At 43.1% G+C, this 14,730-nt stretch overlaps 1 protein-coding gene across 1 annotated transcript in view; it reads right to left on the bottom strand.

Moving 5' to 3' along the window:
* Positions 1-8,064: 8,064 nt before the first annotated feature.
* LOC144128652 (cell adhesion molecule Dscam1-like) overlaps positions 8,065-14,730 on the bottom strand; it is a 312,363-nt gene continuing 305,697 nt past the window's right edge. The window contains exon 28 of the mRNA XM_077662219.1: positions 8,065-10,948. Within this exon, the coding sequence (XP_077518345.1) occupies positions 10,893-10,948 (56 nt within the window). The 3' untranslated portion in view covers positions 8,065-10,892. The remainder of the gene's footprint in view (positions 10,949-14,730) is intronic.

Consider the following 14,730-nt stretch of genomic DNA (forward strand, 5'->3'; position numbering starts at 1 on the left):
GGTTTATGTGAAAGTGCAATCATTTCACTTTCAAATTGATGCTGCCAGTGCAGTTTGCCAGCAGTGGTGGCAACAGCTTGCTCAGGAATGAAATCTAAGGTTCGACGAAATCTCGTATGGTCGGGTGAATACATTGGCGAAAATAACGAAGCGCCGACTAAAAGGTGTTGTCAAGATGCAAGGACGTTTCGACTTCCACACGGAAGTCTAGTTCACTGATGGAAAAATTTCGCACACAAAGCTTAAGTACGTTGTGCTAATCGTCGCAGGTATCTAGCGTACGAGGGCGGTAGATTGACCAATGACCTGACCACGCGGTATGGTCCGAAGTAGCGATGGAGGAGTTTTTCGCTCAGTCCTCGTCGCCGAATGGGGAACCACACCCACACACGGTCGCCAGGCGCATAATAAACGTCGTGACGGCGCCGATTGTAGCGATCTGCATCTCGAAGTTGTTGGTCCTGAATTCGAAGCGGCCATTATCGGCCGTGAGAAAAACTGGATGTCACGCCAATATCTGGAGTCTTTGTTTATCCAGACAACAGATCAGACGCTCAACCATAACATCGGCAATCTACCGCCCTCGTACGCTAGATGCCTGCGACGATTAGCACAACGTACTTAAGCTTTGTGTGCGAAATTTTTCCATCAGTGAACAAGTCTTCCGTGTGGAAGTCGAAACGTCTTTCCATCTTGACAACACCTTTTGGTCAGCGCTTCGTTATTTTCGCCATTGCTCAGGAATACTTTGCGAGGTCCTTGGTGTGGCTGTGGTCTTCTCTCTCACAGATCAGCTCTGGATGAAGCTTGCTGCTTCATCTGACCTCCGGGCACTAATGACCATACTAACAAAGGTGCATGTGAGCTTCAGTTAGATTCACTACCCTCCAGGTCTTACATGAATCACAAGACAGAGAGAAATGGGTTTAACTCCCCCCCCCCCCCCCCCCCGAAAAAAAACAGTAGCAGTTCTTTTCTTGCTCAAGAGGGAGAATGACCCCACCTGACACTTGAACCATACTACCAATAAAACAAGAACATAAATCGCTGGGCATAAAATTCGATAAAAACTGACGTTCTTACCACACATGAACATGCTAAAAAAGAAAACCTCCTAATCTGTGAACATGCTCTCAGGAAGGAATGGGGCCTAATATAACATGCCTTAATCTGCACATCTATTGCTCTTTGGTACGTTCCTCCTTAGATTTTGGGTGCATTATGCAAGACCAGCAAGACCATCATACCTAAAAAAACTGGATCCAGTACACAACTCAGGCTAGCACCTTTTGTCTGGTGCACACAGAACATTTCCCATAGTCAGCCTCTTTGTAAAAACAAGTAAACCGCAGCTTGAAATGAAAAGAACCGCTCTCATTTGTGCTTATATCCTTAAATTGAGGTCGCTACCAAGGCACATCTGCTATACCCAGCAGTAACGAAGTGTCATTCTAGAATAATATTGCACAACAAACCTTAAGCTGCCAGGCCATTGCTCTTGTAGTTTGAAGAGATGTGCCAGAATCTCAGCCTATATACTAGACACATTATCAGGCACTGCGCAAAGATGAGATCCACTACCTGCATGGAACATTTTCTTTGCAACCTCCGATTTCACTCTTACACAGTTCCGCAAAAAACAAGCTCCACGACAACATAATGATGCCAGAATTTCTTGTACTCCAAGAAAAATATGGGTGGCTTCATGGATTTTTATACTGATGGTTCAAAAACGGATGTTTAATTATGTTAGAAGCACAGTGGTACATGGGAATTGGGAGGCATTACTTCCGCAGTATGCATCCACCTTCAGTGTTGACTGTTACGCCATCTGTGCAGCCATGGAAAAAACAACAAACGAGAATCTCTAGAACAGTATTATTTACACAGACTCGCTAACTGCATCACAGCTCTTCACTCTAGAAATGCGATCACTCCGCTGCACAACATAAGGCATAAGGCACAACATAAGCAGCTCAAGGACAAACAAAACATAAAACCCTGCTGGGTTCCAAGTCATGTTCGAATAAAAGGCAATGAGAGAGCAGACTTGTGTGCTGCTAAGCTCATTGCAAGCAGATAAAGGAAAGTAAATATGCCTTTTAAGGACTCCATGACCTTAGTACACCGCAGATTAAGAAAAAATTGGCAGTCCGCTGGGCACAATAAAGTAAATAACAAACTACAGTTTCTAAATACAGTTTTTAAGTGAATGGAGGTCTTGCACACAACAGAAACATTTCAAGGAAGTGATTTTCTGCCAACTTTGTACTGGGCACACACACAATTACTCATAACTTCATACTGACTAAACAAGGCAAATTCCTATGTGAATCATGCGGCGATGAGCTAATAGTAAAGCATTTTACATTTTCTTGCAGGGAACTGAGAACACTAAGGAAAAAACACTGTTGTGCTTTACAATGAACACTGTTCCATCCAGCATTGCTCTTAGGTGGAGGCAGTCTTGTTGATTTGTTCTGTATTTTCAGTTTTTTAAGCCAAGCAAATTTTTAAACAAAATATAGATTGGAAAAAATTTTTTGAATTATATAAACAAACAGACTTCTAGCCTTAGCCACAGCCACTTATGTGTGGTAAAACCGAACACAACACGCAAAGGGCTCTCGGCTAAATATGCATGCATGGCTACTTGACAACATGAAGCGTGTCTTTATTCCATTAGGAATGTGGCAAGATGGTCTGATGATCTCAATCAAGCTTTCTGCGGCCTGTATGCTGGCGAGATCACCACTAATAATACAGAAAGAAAAAACAGCAAACAACCCAGTCAAGCCAGAGTACAAGCTTGTGCCTTGCAAACTGGAGCGATATATCACATAAGTAGAACGTTCATTTGGGCGAGTTGGTATAGATGCATCTTTAGTAAAACAGCGCGAACAACGTAGGACAAGATGAAGGAGGACACAGGACGGGCGCTGACTCTCAAGTAAAGTTTATTAGGCAACACCTGGTGTTTATAAAGAAAAAATCACATAAACAAAGTACATGACATGTCACACTAAAAGCGATAAAACAAGAGGCAGAGATGCATACGACGCTCAAATGCCACCAAGAAATGCATCTAAAGATGCATCTATACCAACTCGCCCAAATGAACGTTCTAATCGTATCACCCATGGGCTAAAAAATGTGGCAGATAGATATAAGGTTAATGTAGCAATATCAGCTCCCAACAAACTAAAACAGTTGTGTCCGGCGATCCAAAGGAAGAAGGAACGGTCGAGAAAAAGGAAAGGTTGTGGCACTGAGCACAGGAACAAGCTCGTCGCTTGTTGCAAAGGAGTAGTGTACAAAATTCCACTCTCCTGCGGAGCCCAGTACATTGGGCAGACAGGACGATGCCTAAATAAAAGGTTACAGGAGCACAAAAATAATCTGGAAAATGACAAGGAACTTTCTTACTTGGTCAGCCACTGCATAAAGTGTGAGGTAATGAAAAAGAAAAAATGCACGGCCATCTGGCGTAGCACGAAGGTGCTTTATACGCACAGTGAACAGACCACGCGGGAATTAATGGAAGCCTTTTATATCAGTCAAGAGGCCAGTTGTGTCAGCAAACCGTCAGTCATTCTTTGTGACAAAGAGATAGCCTTTCTTGGTGGCATTTGAGCGTCGTATGCATCTCTGCCTCTTGTTTTATCGCTTTTAGTGTGACATGTCATGTACTTTGTCTATGTGATTTTTTCTTTATAAACACCAGGTGTTGCCTAATAAACTTTAGTTGAGAGTCAGCGCCCGTCCTGTGTCCTCCTTCATCTTGTCCTACGTTGTTCGCGATGTTTTACTAAAGATGCATAAAGATACATCACATGCCCTTTGAATTGTGGTGAACGTAATGCTGGTCATACATGGCATTGCTTTAATGTGAAAGTAAGAGGGCATTATAGATCACTCAACTTTCAGGCCGTCACCTATGTCAGTGTGTTGTCAAAATGTAAATTTTCAACCAATTATCTTTGCAGCAAGCATTTCATGCAGACAATCATTAGTGCACCCATGAAATCAAAGCATTTTATTTAGCATGGAAATTCTGTCAGTCAGCCCTTGATTAAATGGTACAGAAAAGAGCTTGACTACCTTGCATCTACTGCATTTGAAGAGATTTTCTCATTTTTTTTAGGATTGAATTTTATAACTATATTATGCATTTATTAGCTTCCTTGTATTTCTTGCTTTCTTCTTATTGTCTTGCTGCTTTCTTGGAATGTCCAAAACTGTATTTGTCAATAACATAATACAGTTGTGAAAAAGTACTTACGTTATTTTCGTGCTTGTTCAGTTACATTCCATAGACTTGTGAATTCACTTTCCGCAAAACAAGGGTCCCATGCTCCCAAACTACTCTGTGGCATTTCTAATGGATCAATATGTATTTGGTTTCAGAGGAAGAGAAGTAAATAATTTTATGTGACGAGGCTATTTTTGACATTTCCACAAGTATAATCTAATAGTTCTTTCTATGACAGAGCAGAGTAAGGAGTTGTGATTTGTTTATAGACTATTTAATACAGGTGCACCAATTCTGCAGTTTTAAATGCAAGGCTAATCTTGCGTGCCCCTTAACAACACTACCACTACTTCCATAACGTCTACATGGCCTTGACAAGAAGTGAAATGTTCATGTAAGTTACTCTCTTGAAGGAAGTGGTACAAATTTATTTTCCTTCAAAAAAAGTACATTGCATGAGTTATCAATTACCCTAACAGATAAAATTTTAAGGCTACCTAGTAATTGCCAGGCAGTGGTCTAGAAATTAGAGCAAGCACGTTACATGCGGACGGTGCTGGGTTCAATACCCAGTGCCGCTTGGTATTTCACAGGCCTTGTTTTCAGCTTTGGAAAAAAAGTCTTTCACCAGACAATTTCTTCAACAGGCCGGTGATTCATTGTGCTATCCAAAAATTTAAATCTGCTTTGTGCGATAAATCCCAATCGTGGCCCCTTTTTTTTAATGTTTTCAGACAGGAAAACTACTGTTACTTTGCCTTGGGAAGTACTATTCAAGCTAACCTGCCCAAAATGAAATTTACATGCTACAATAGAAAGCTGTATGTTACATAGCTAATGTTGGTCTACCTTACATATAGCAGAGCCATAAAATACAAAAAAACAAATTTTCTCACCTTGACCGCATATTTTCAATTGTCGCCTCTCAAGCCAACCTTGGCACCATATATAAATTTTGAAAACAAGTATATTGGTACCTTTGCTTCAGCCTTTTACAAAACTTGCTTGACAAATGATACATCATGCAGCCCCAACCGCCTGGTCGCCAGCCTGCTTCTTGCCCACTTTCGCATTGAAGTCGCCCATCAGTGCAGTGTATTGTGTTTTTACTTTGTTCATTGCCGATTCCACGTCTTCATAGAAGCTTTCAACAGCCTGTTGATCATGACTAGATGTAGGTGTGTAGGCCTGCACCACCTTCAGCTTGCACTTCTTATTAAGTCTAATTACGATAGCTGCCACCTTTTCGTTAATACTATAGAACTCCTCTTAATGAGGAATCCCACACCTAGTTTTTGTCTATCCGCTAATCCGTGATAGCACAGTATGTGCCCGTCCTTTAGTACTGTATACGCTTCGCCTGTCCTAACTTCACTAAGCCCTATGACGCCCCATTTAATGCCCAATAGTTCCTCCAAAAGCACTGCTAGGTTAGCCTCAATAGATAAGGTTCTAGCGTTAAATGTTGCGAGGTTCAGATTCCAATGGCAGCCTGTCCGGAGCCAGAGATTCTCAGCACCCTCCGCTGTGTCACAGGTCTGATCGCCGCCTTGGTCAGTTGCTTCGCAGCCGCTGGAGACTAAGGCCGAGGGTTAATTGGTTTGTTCATGGAAGGTTGTGGCCAAATCCTGTTCTGGTGAGGAATTGCGTTGTCGGTTCTGGTCACCGAGATCAGGCTGCACCCCAGGCCTGCTTATGGAATTCCGAGAGCTCCACCACACAGCCATCAACAAAGGGCACGATATTGTTTACCAATGGCTGCCAGGACACAGCGGAATCGCAGGCAACCACCGCGTGGCCTCGTTCGCGCGTTGGTTGCCTGCAATGCCGCTGTGTCCTGGCAGCCAATGGTAAACAATATCGTGCTCTTTGTTGATGGCTGTGTGGTGGAGCTCTCGGAATTCCATAAGCAGGCCTGGGGTGCGGCCTGATCTCGGTGACCAGAACCGACAATGCACTCTCGCACAAGAACAGGATTTGGCTACCCTGGTGTAGTATTTGGCCACAACCTTCTATGAACAAACCAATTTCCCACCGTGCAGGGTCGCAAACCGGTTATTCTTCCGGTCAACCTCCCTGCCTTTCCTCTACCTTCACCTCCTCCTTATCAATTGAGTTTAGCACAGACCCTGATCGCGTAGCGTTGTTCGCGTGAGGATGCCATCGCACGTCGTGACACAATTGCCTGTAAGTAGGTATACGGAAACAGCGATCCTGACGCTCCAAGAACTTGGGGCAGACTGTGCTAGGCAGTGATGAAAAACTGCAAGCTCCTTGCCTCCTCACATAACGCAACCAATCCGAGCGCGCTAGGACGATAGCAGCGCCCCAAAAAAATAGTTGCATTACTTTTTAGTGTCGAGGGGCAGGGGCTACCTCAAACCCGGGCTCAGTTGAGTAGCGTGTCCGAGCCTTCGGGCTGAGGAAAGATGGAAGTTGAAGTCTAGGAAAATGAAAAGAAGCGGGTTTATAGGCACTTTGAAGAAACTTATTTACATAATTTAGAAAGAAAGCAAACAGTCAAAATTCAAGAGTTCATGCGTCGAGCGACTGGACGAGCCTTGTCGACAGGGCCCAGATCATTCGTTCTCGCTTGGCATGCTCCTTAAATCCCCTAAAGTCCACCCCTTCACCAGGTGGTGGCCAATTCAACACGAGGCTCATTTCTCCAAGACGGGAAAAGCTGCACAGCATGTGTAGCAAGCGGAGTCACCTGTTGGAATGGGCGAGGAGCAATCCCAAATCCGCTGCTATTTCGTACAGTAGTGTTGCAAGTGGCACGTGTCCATCAAAACACAGGTGATTCATGCAGGTGGCGCCGCGGCCCACAACTGCGGCAAACTCTCTCCGATTCGGGCCGGCTCCTGTTGGACACTGTTAATTGCTTGAAGGCATCGTTCTCCTCTTCCCCTGTCATCTGCCCATCGTCGGTCGCTGCCCCAGGCGTCCTTGCTGTGAACCAGTCAAAGGGAAGTCCATTCCCCTCCCCTCGCGATCCAAGCGTGGGGAAATCTCTGCAGGTACCTTCACAGCTAGGCATCCATCGTGGGGTCAAACGACGTGTCGCCAGCAGGGTTGTAACAGCTTCCTCAACAGCCAGACGAGGCTCGGCGGGTAGCAGTCGCCGCTGCTGCCCGAAGAGACTACTTAATTCCTTGCAGAAGGACCAAAATTTCTCCGTCGCTCATAACATAACCACATGCTCAAGCAAGCACTCAACTCCCCTCCAAGAAAACCAGTTCAAAAGAGGGATTGCTACAATATGGTTATTATAGCTGTTGGAGAAAACCCCACACCGAAAACTCTCAGGGCCCACGTATGCTGAGAGAACAAAACATGTTACTACACACATTCACACACATAAACACAGGAAATAAAAAAACAAGTAGCAATTTTGGGTACCTGAGGAGCACCCCGGACTACTTAGAAAGAACGGCTAAGTGCATCCGCGTTTCCATTCAATTTGCCCCTGTTGTACTTTATGTTGAAATGTACTGCTGCAGACTCAAGCTCCACCTTAGAAGGCAATTGTTCTTTAATGTCGTGGCATGCAGCCAGGAAAGGGGACAATGTTCTGTCTCTGTGATGAATATGGCACCTCCAAGATAGCATTGCAGTTTCTTCGAGATAGCATTCTAGTAATTTTCCAGAAGCTGATGATCATAAAGTCAAATTCATGTCTACCTAAATGAAGGTAAAAGCTATTTAGAACAATTGGTGTAACTAAAGTGACTTACCTTACGAGAGTTCCAAAGCTGCCTCTGGTAGTAGTTGCAATGTTTACAGAAAGCTTTGCTAAGCAACCAAGTAAAAATTCTCAACAACACACTTTATTCAAGCTATGCAGACATTTTGCTCTGCAAAAAAAAGTATTAAATTTTAACACGACATTATACAACATGAAACAATAAAGGAAAAACAACAACAACACATAAGTGCACCTGGGAGGCAAAGCACTGCCATACAGGAGCCTAAATGATTTGAAACATAACTCCAGTTTCAAAGACTCCTCATCTGCATTGTCTGCAACAGGAAATAATGCGTTCAACATATTTTTTTTAATGGCAATACAGAGCAACATATTACATGCTTGCATGCCTTTTCCTGTACAACACATATGAAACACCGCTGGCATCATGAAATGTGATGTGACTTTTGTACATATTTACAGAAGCTCTATCAATACCTTTAGAAAAATATCAAGCCTTCAGCCGTCAGGTGGTTCTCACCCACCTCGGACATGGTAGTGCCTTGTCTTCTCGTACATTAAAAGACACAGCACTTCAATCACTCCGTCAAGTTCAAAAATGATGCAACAATAAAGTCCACATACGCAAGGTCTGTTTTCCAAACTGTATGGCAGCTCACGTGTATTAATTTTACTCTGTGCAGCAAGCTATTTTTTTTCCAGCATCCAGGAACAGCTCTGTGCAATGGGACAGAACTGACACCGTGTTTACATTTGGTAAAAATTACACCATTGGTGAAAATGACAAAAGGCCACAAAATTATTTTGGTTCCTCATAACAGCAACAATGCGTTGATAAGGTACCCTAGCACTAACATATCAACATTTTATCACCATTCCTTAATGCTGCTACGATTCTATCACTATACAGTCACCATTCAGCAGATTACTTTCTTCGGACAATGCTTATATATAACTGAGAAAATGAGCCCACACTAACCCTTGAAGAAAGAAGCTAGAGAGAACAACATATTTTAAGCAAATGGGAGGTGCTATGAACATGCTTGTGCAGGATTGAGGAGCTTAAACCACAAAATGCAACAAAAACAATGGTTCATTGTTCATAGTGAGTTCTTTTTTAAACTTTTCTCACCAATTGTTGTACCAAATGATGCTACTGATAGTGCCATCTTGTTTCAATCTCACAAAATAATAAAAGAAGTTGAGAGGAGCCATCCTTATTTCTTGAAATCTCTTTAAGCATAACAGGCAAACCATCCAATGCTGATGACTGTTCTAGATTAACTCTTTGTCCAAAAAACAGCTCAGTATAATATGCACCCATAAGGCAGCCACAATTTTTTTTACAAGACCTTAGATGCACCAAGCTGTGCAGGCTAGTGAAGGAGAAAAAAAATGACACAGAAAAATGGAAAGCACACTCATATTAACAGAAGAAAACAATGTTGTCCAAGCAATAAACAAAAAAAAAGCTAATATCAAATTAGTTGTAAACACAACAAACATTGTTAATAAAGATAGCTTAGTAGTGTTTTTCTTTTTATAAGATGACATGCAAACTGTTATGCGGAGTCATTTGTGACATATAAAATATTAGAGGCAGCACCAGCATGACCAAAAATTAGTGCCTGTATAAGAATAACCATCATACTGAATGAAGTTTTAACCTGTACTGACTACTGTTGTTTCAGGTTTGTAGCCTTAATTTATTCAAGGCCAATAAACAGCACCACAGCTCGAGCTGACATCTTCACAAATTTATTTCATGCAGTCTCAGATTACTGCTTATCCTGTAATGTGCACAATACACACAATAACTTTTCACAGCATCAAATTTTGATACAGCCTGACAGGCTTGTGATGCCTTCTCTCTCTCGCATTCTTCACCTCAAGCTCATGCCTGCGCCATAGCCATATGACCATTTTAAAAGCACTGCATGTTGGTTGCTGACATAAAGCTTAAATGGAAACCGAGCCAATAATGAATAATAAAAGAGAGCAGGACTTTATAGACACTCCTGAAGGCTTTTAAGTGACAAATGAGTGATCAGGACCATGTACAACAAGCTGAAAATTTTGAAGCAAACAAATCATCACAAATTACTTCATCAAAATAGCTTATTTCAAAGTGACTGGAACTAAGATGTCACGAAATTACAACTACCAGTAGTCCCAATGTTCCCACCGGTCTCACAAAAGTATGCAGGTAAAGTATGTGGGTGTAGTCGTGACACCTCAACAAAGTAATGTTCACTTTAAGTGCAATAAACATATTCTGCGATAAAAAAAGACAATGTTTCATATTTTGCAACAAATGTTGCAGACATTTGTTAGCAGATGTGCAGAACTCTATGACAACTGTGCCACATGGGAACCATGTGTAAGCTGATTTTGAAATGGCCATTCACCATGATCTGAGACGAGGCATACAGTACTCGTTCTCTGTCAGATGAAGTAGAACCTTAAAGGTCACTGGGGGAGAAAGCCTGTCAGACATTGGCATGATGCACTAAAGCCACATGTCTTCAAAGGAGCCCCCTGCTTTCTCTTCCGGTCATGCACAGCTCGACAATTCTGCGACAAATTGAACCGGCAGTGCAAAAGCATTGGCAGAACATGGCTCCTCACCCTCATTTCGATGTCGCTGCAAACATGCCGCGCTTGTCAAGCAGTCCCGTACAAAAGACGGCGCACAGTTTCACTGAGGCACGATATGCAGGCTTCCCTCCACACCTGTTCAAGCACACACACCTGGTGGTCCGAAAATAGATGTGGTGCTCTTGGGGAGCGCAGAGTAACAGGCAACAGTCATCGGTGCACAGAGAGTCTCAGTATGTCCCGTCTGATGAGAGTAAGACACTCTGTAGAGAGGAGATAACGTCACACACAGGTTTCCCTCACTTCGCCCGGATCCTGGGACTTGAGTAGTTCTCAGGTTATGCCATAACCCGGAGAGACGTGAATTCCCAATGCCTCCAGGCGCTTGGCTGTTGGACGACAAACAGAATGACACGGATGACGATCAGAAAACAGGAGGGTGAGATCACGATGTTAAAAAAACCTACACCTTTCAGAAGTGAACTGCATGAAAATTTTTAATACTTACTGCAATCTATTACAATGTTATTTTAGGCATTCAAAGAAAACCCGACGACTTCGCATGACAGCATCATTTCTCCAGAAATAAAGAAATGTGAACTTTGAATTAAAAATAAAGCAAAAAAATCTGCAAATTATTTAAAGCTTCAAAAATTCATGTAAAAGTGACAATGGGACCATTGTGCATGAGCATAATGAAGCTGTGCACAGTCGTGAACAGAAGTTTGCGGAATGGGAGTTCGTGGAGAAAAACTTATCTCTGCATGGCCAGGCAATGCATGTCAATGAAAAGCACAGAAGCATGAGCGGACATGCATGCTCCGTTCACTGGAAAAAATATCAGCTCACGAGCTAGAGGAGAAATGCAGGGATAAATTTTTTCTGTGAATCTGCAATTTTGGAAACTTCTGCCCAAGACTGCACGCGGGAAACACAGACATGATTGCATTAAAGGGACATTGAGGTCAAATCGGAGACAATAACTGACTCCTGCCAGTTATTCTCTCATTTAGTAGAGAGACTGAATGAAGCATTCATATTGTTTACATGACATCTGCAGAAGTCTCATTCATGAAACGATAAGAAGAACTCAAAAACAAATTTATGATAATTTTGTCACACTTATTAATAGAAGCAGTTTACAGAATTCTTATGTATTTAAACAGTCAATATACAGCTGAGTTGGAAACAAAGCTTCAAATCTTGCTACTTTCAGCAACATTTTATAAAAAAAATTGGCAGTGGCTAAATTTAATTTGGCTCACCCTGGAATTCAGCGAAAAGCAAGCGCGCTTGCTAAGTGTCTGAGGCTCGTCCATGGCAGCTCCGCTACATGCACGCGACAGCTGTTCTATATATACCCACACAACCACTTGGCTATTACGTGTATCACATGGTCTTACGACACCCTTATCGGATGACATCACGTCTTCACATTACCCCATCGGATGTTCTTAAGGTCGAAGGTCAACCCAAAGGTCACCCAATGTCAAAGGTCAACAAAGGTCATGGGTAAAGGGTTCGACACCATAACGGTACCACATACGGTCATACACTGCTATCCTTGGTTGGTCTGAAGGTCGTTCAAGGTCATTTTGCTGCCTACCCGAAGACTGTTTTACCTGGCGTAATGAAGCTTTTCGCTTCAATAACTGGTGACATAAAAAAATTCCACTCCTCTCATTTCCCAGAATAATGGCAGCAAGCTCCACCAATGGAGGAGTACAAATCGACACAATTGTAGGAAACAACATGACCATGCTCTGCTGAAAGCAGGAATAGTTGGGAGGGCTCTGCCGAATGGTGCAATCTGTGTTAATACAGCCAAGTTTGTTGGCCGTATTAACCCTTTGAGTGTCCTTTATGTACCCATATGACCGCTCTGCGTTCAAAAGTGGGTGCCATAATACAAAGCTAGCGTGCTTGGAGTGGTGCCGCCATCTGCAGTATATTTTAGAAGCTTGTATTATCTCTCTGCTGCATTTGTCAATTGAATGCAGAGATGCAAAATTTTCGGAAATTCTGAATGGCGGAAAAAATGGGGAATTCTGAAAACTAGAATATGCAGAAAATTAATATCCGGGTATGACCAAAGTTTGACACCGAAAATACATTTTATGGATTCTATGCATGCCGTAGAATGCTCCTCACAGCTAAGCCAGTGAATTGTTAGAGCTTAAATTTTGCACAAAACTGGCATTTGGTCGGCAGAATTTTTTTATACCACATTTGTTTGGGGTACTTGCCTGAATCACTAAGTAGTAGTTGGCTATTCGCATCGTCTGTAGCGATGACGAAACGAAACAAGCCACTCTCTCAGCGATTGCAACGGCGGCGCCATCTCGTCAGTCGACCGTGGAGAATAGGTGAAGGAGGGGGTCTTTTGCGGGAGGTTTGAAGACTTCAGCAGCTGCTTTATCAATGACCACGAAAAGCTTCATTTGGCCAAAACTGCGCTAAGTTTGAAGACTTTCGTGATACAGGATCGTCAAACCTCGCTCAAAATACTCCCTTGCTTCCTATGCCGCATCTTCACAGCCGACAAATGAGAAGGCACCACTGGTGCAATCACTGACAGAGCAGCCCGCTTTGTCTCGTCATTGTCACAGACGATGTGAATATCCGACTTTTTCTGATTGATTCAGGCAAGTACCCCGAACAAACGTGGTATAAGACAATTCTGCCGACCAAATGCCATTTCTGTGCGAAATATGAGCTCGAACAATTCGCCGGTTTAGCTGTGAGGTGCATTACAGGGCACACGTTTAATTGCGGAACACGCTGTATATGCAGCATTGCTCGGTGCTAAGGGTTCCCAAAGACTGCTGCTCGCTACCATGTGTTATCGATGATGGATACATTTGTATGCACTTACAGCCATGGTGAGGCAAAGAAGGCACATGCAGAGCAATACTGAAAGGTATGGGAAGTGACTACAGCACGATCATTTGCTCAGTCTACACGATTGTGCTTCAAGGATCACATTCGGTCATAATCTTCCCAGAAGACAATCTCCGAAGAAGTTTGTGAATTCCTGAAATCTGAGGTTGAGGGGTTGGGCGTGCCTTTTCCATGGACATCGTTTATTTATTTTGTTCTGTACCGTATGATGCCATATTTACTGCTGTCAGGGAATGTATTGAAAGAAATGATCCTGTGTGCTTCCAGAACTCTGCGGGTATTTCTAGTGATGATTTTTTGACTGTTTTAAAGTTTTACTTGGAGACCACTTTCATAACATTTCACCAGCAGTATTTTCTAATTTAGTTTATTTTGGGTTTAACGTCCCAAAGCGACTCAGGCTATGAGGTACGCCGTAGTGCAGGTCTCCAGAAATTCCGACCACCTGGGGTTCTTTAACATGCATTGAAATCGCTCAGTACACGAGCCTCTAGAATTTCGCCTCCATCGAAATTCGACTGCCGCGGCCGGGATCGAACCTGCGTCTTCCGGGTCAGCAGCCGAGCACCGTGACCACTAAGCCACCATGGCGGACCGGTATTTTCTCCAGAATGCGGGCATTTGTATTGGATCGTGTGTCGCGCCAGTATTATGTAACATTTTTCTTTCACAAATGGACCAAGTCCTTCATCAGGTTTTACCAGCTAGCAAAGTTTCTAAAGTTTTTAGATATGTGGACAATTTTTTGATTATTTTAACCAAGGACGCAAGCTTGAACATTGCTAAAGCTGCATACGATGTTTTATTCCTATTTCGACAACATGGAAAAGGCTTGAATTTTACATGTGAACTGCCTGCGGACAATTTTTGACAGTTTTTAGATCTCAAGATTGAGTTCTAATCGGACAAGGTGTGTTGGGCTTACGCTCCGCTAGCAAAAAAAAAAGGACTTTTGCCATTTGACTCCTCGCATTCCAAATTAGTGAAAAGAGGCATTGCTTCACTGTGTCTTGTGTCTGCGCTAAGGAACTCATGCGTTCACAACCAATTGGCCAGGCTGGCTTCAGCCGGGTTCCCTGGTTAACTCGTGACAGGGGTCGCCGAAAGCCTCTTGCAGAAGATGAAGACTAGGGCAGTGAGAGCTGGGGCAGAGGTCCCCTGAGAAGAGGTGAGACTTGTGGTGGTCCACAATCTGGCCCACAATCTGAAAAAGGTTGCGAAGCTCGGAAGTGTTTGCCCTCGAGTCGAAAAAGGAAAGCAAAAAGGAAAA

This window comes from Amblyomma americanum, chromosome 4 (assembly GCF_052857255.1).
Source record: "Amblyomma americanum isolate KBUSLIRL-KWMA chromosome 4, ASM5285725v1, whole genome shotgun sequence".
Lineage (NCBI taxonomy): Eukaryota > Metazoa > Arthropoda > Arachnida > Ixodida > Ixodidae > Amblyomma > Amblyomma americanum.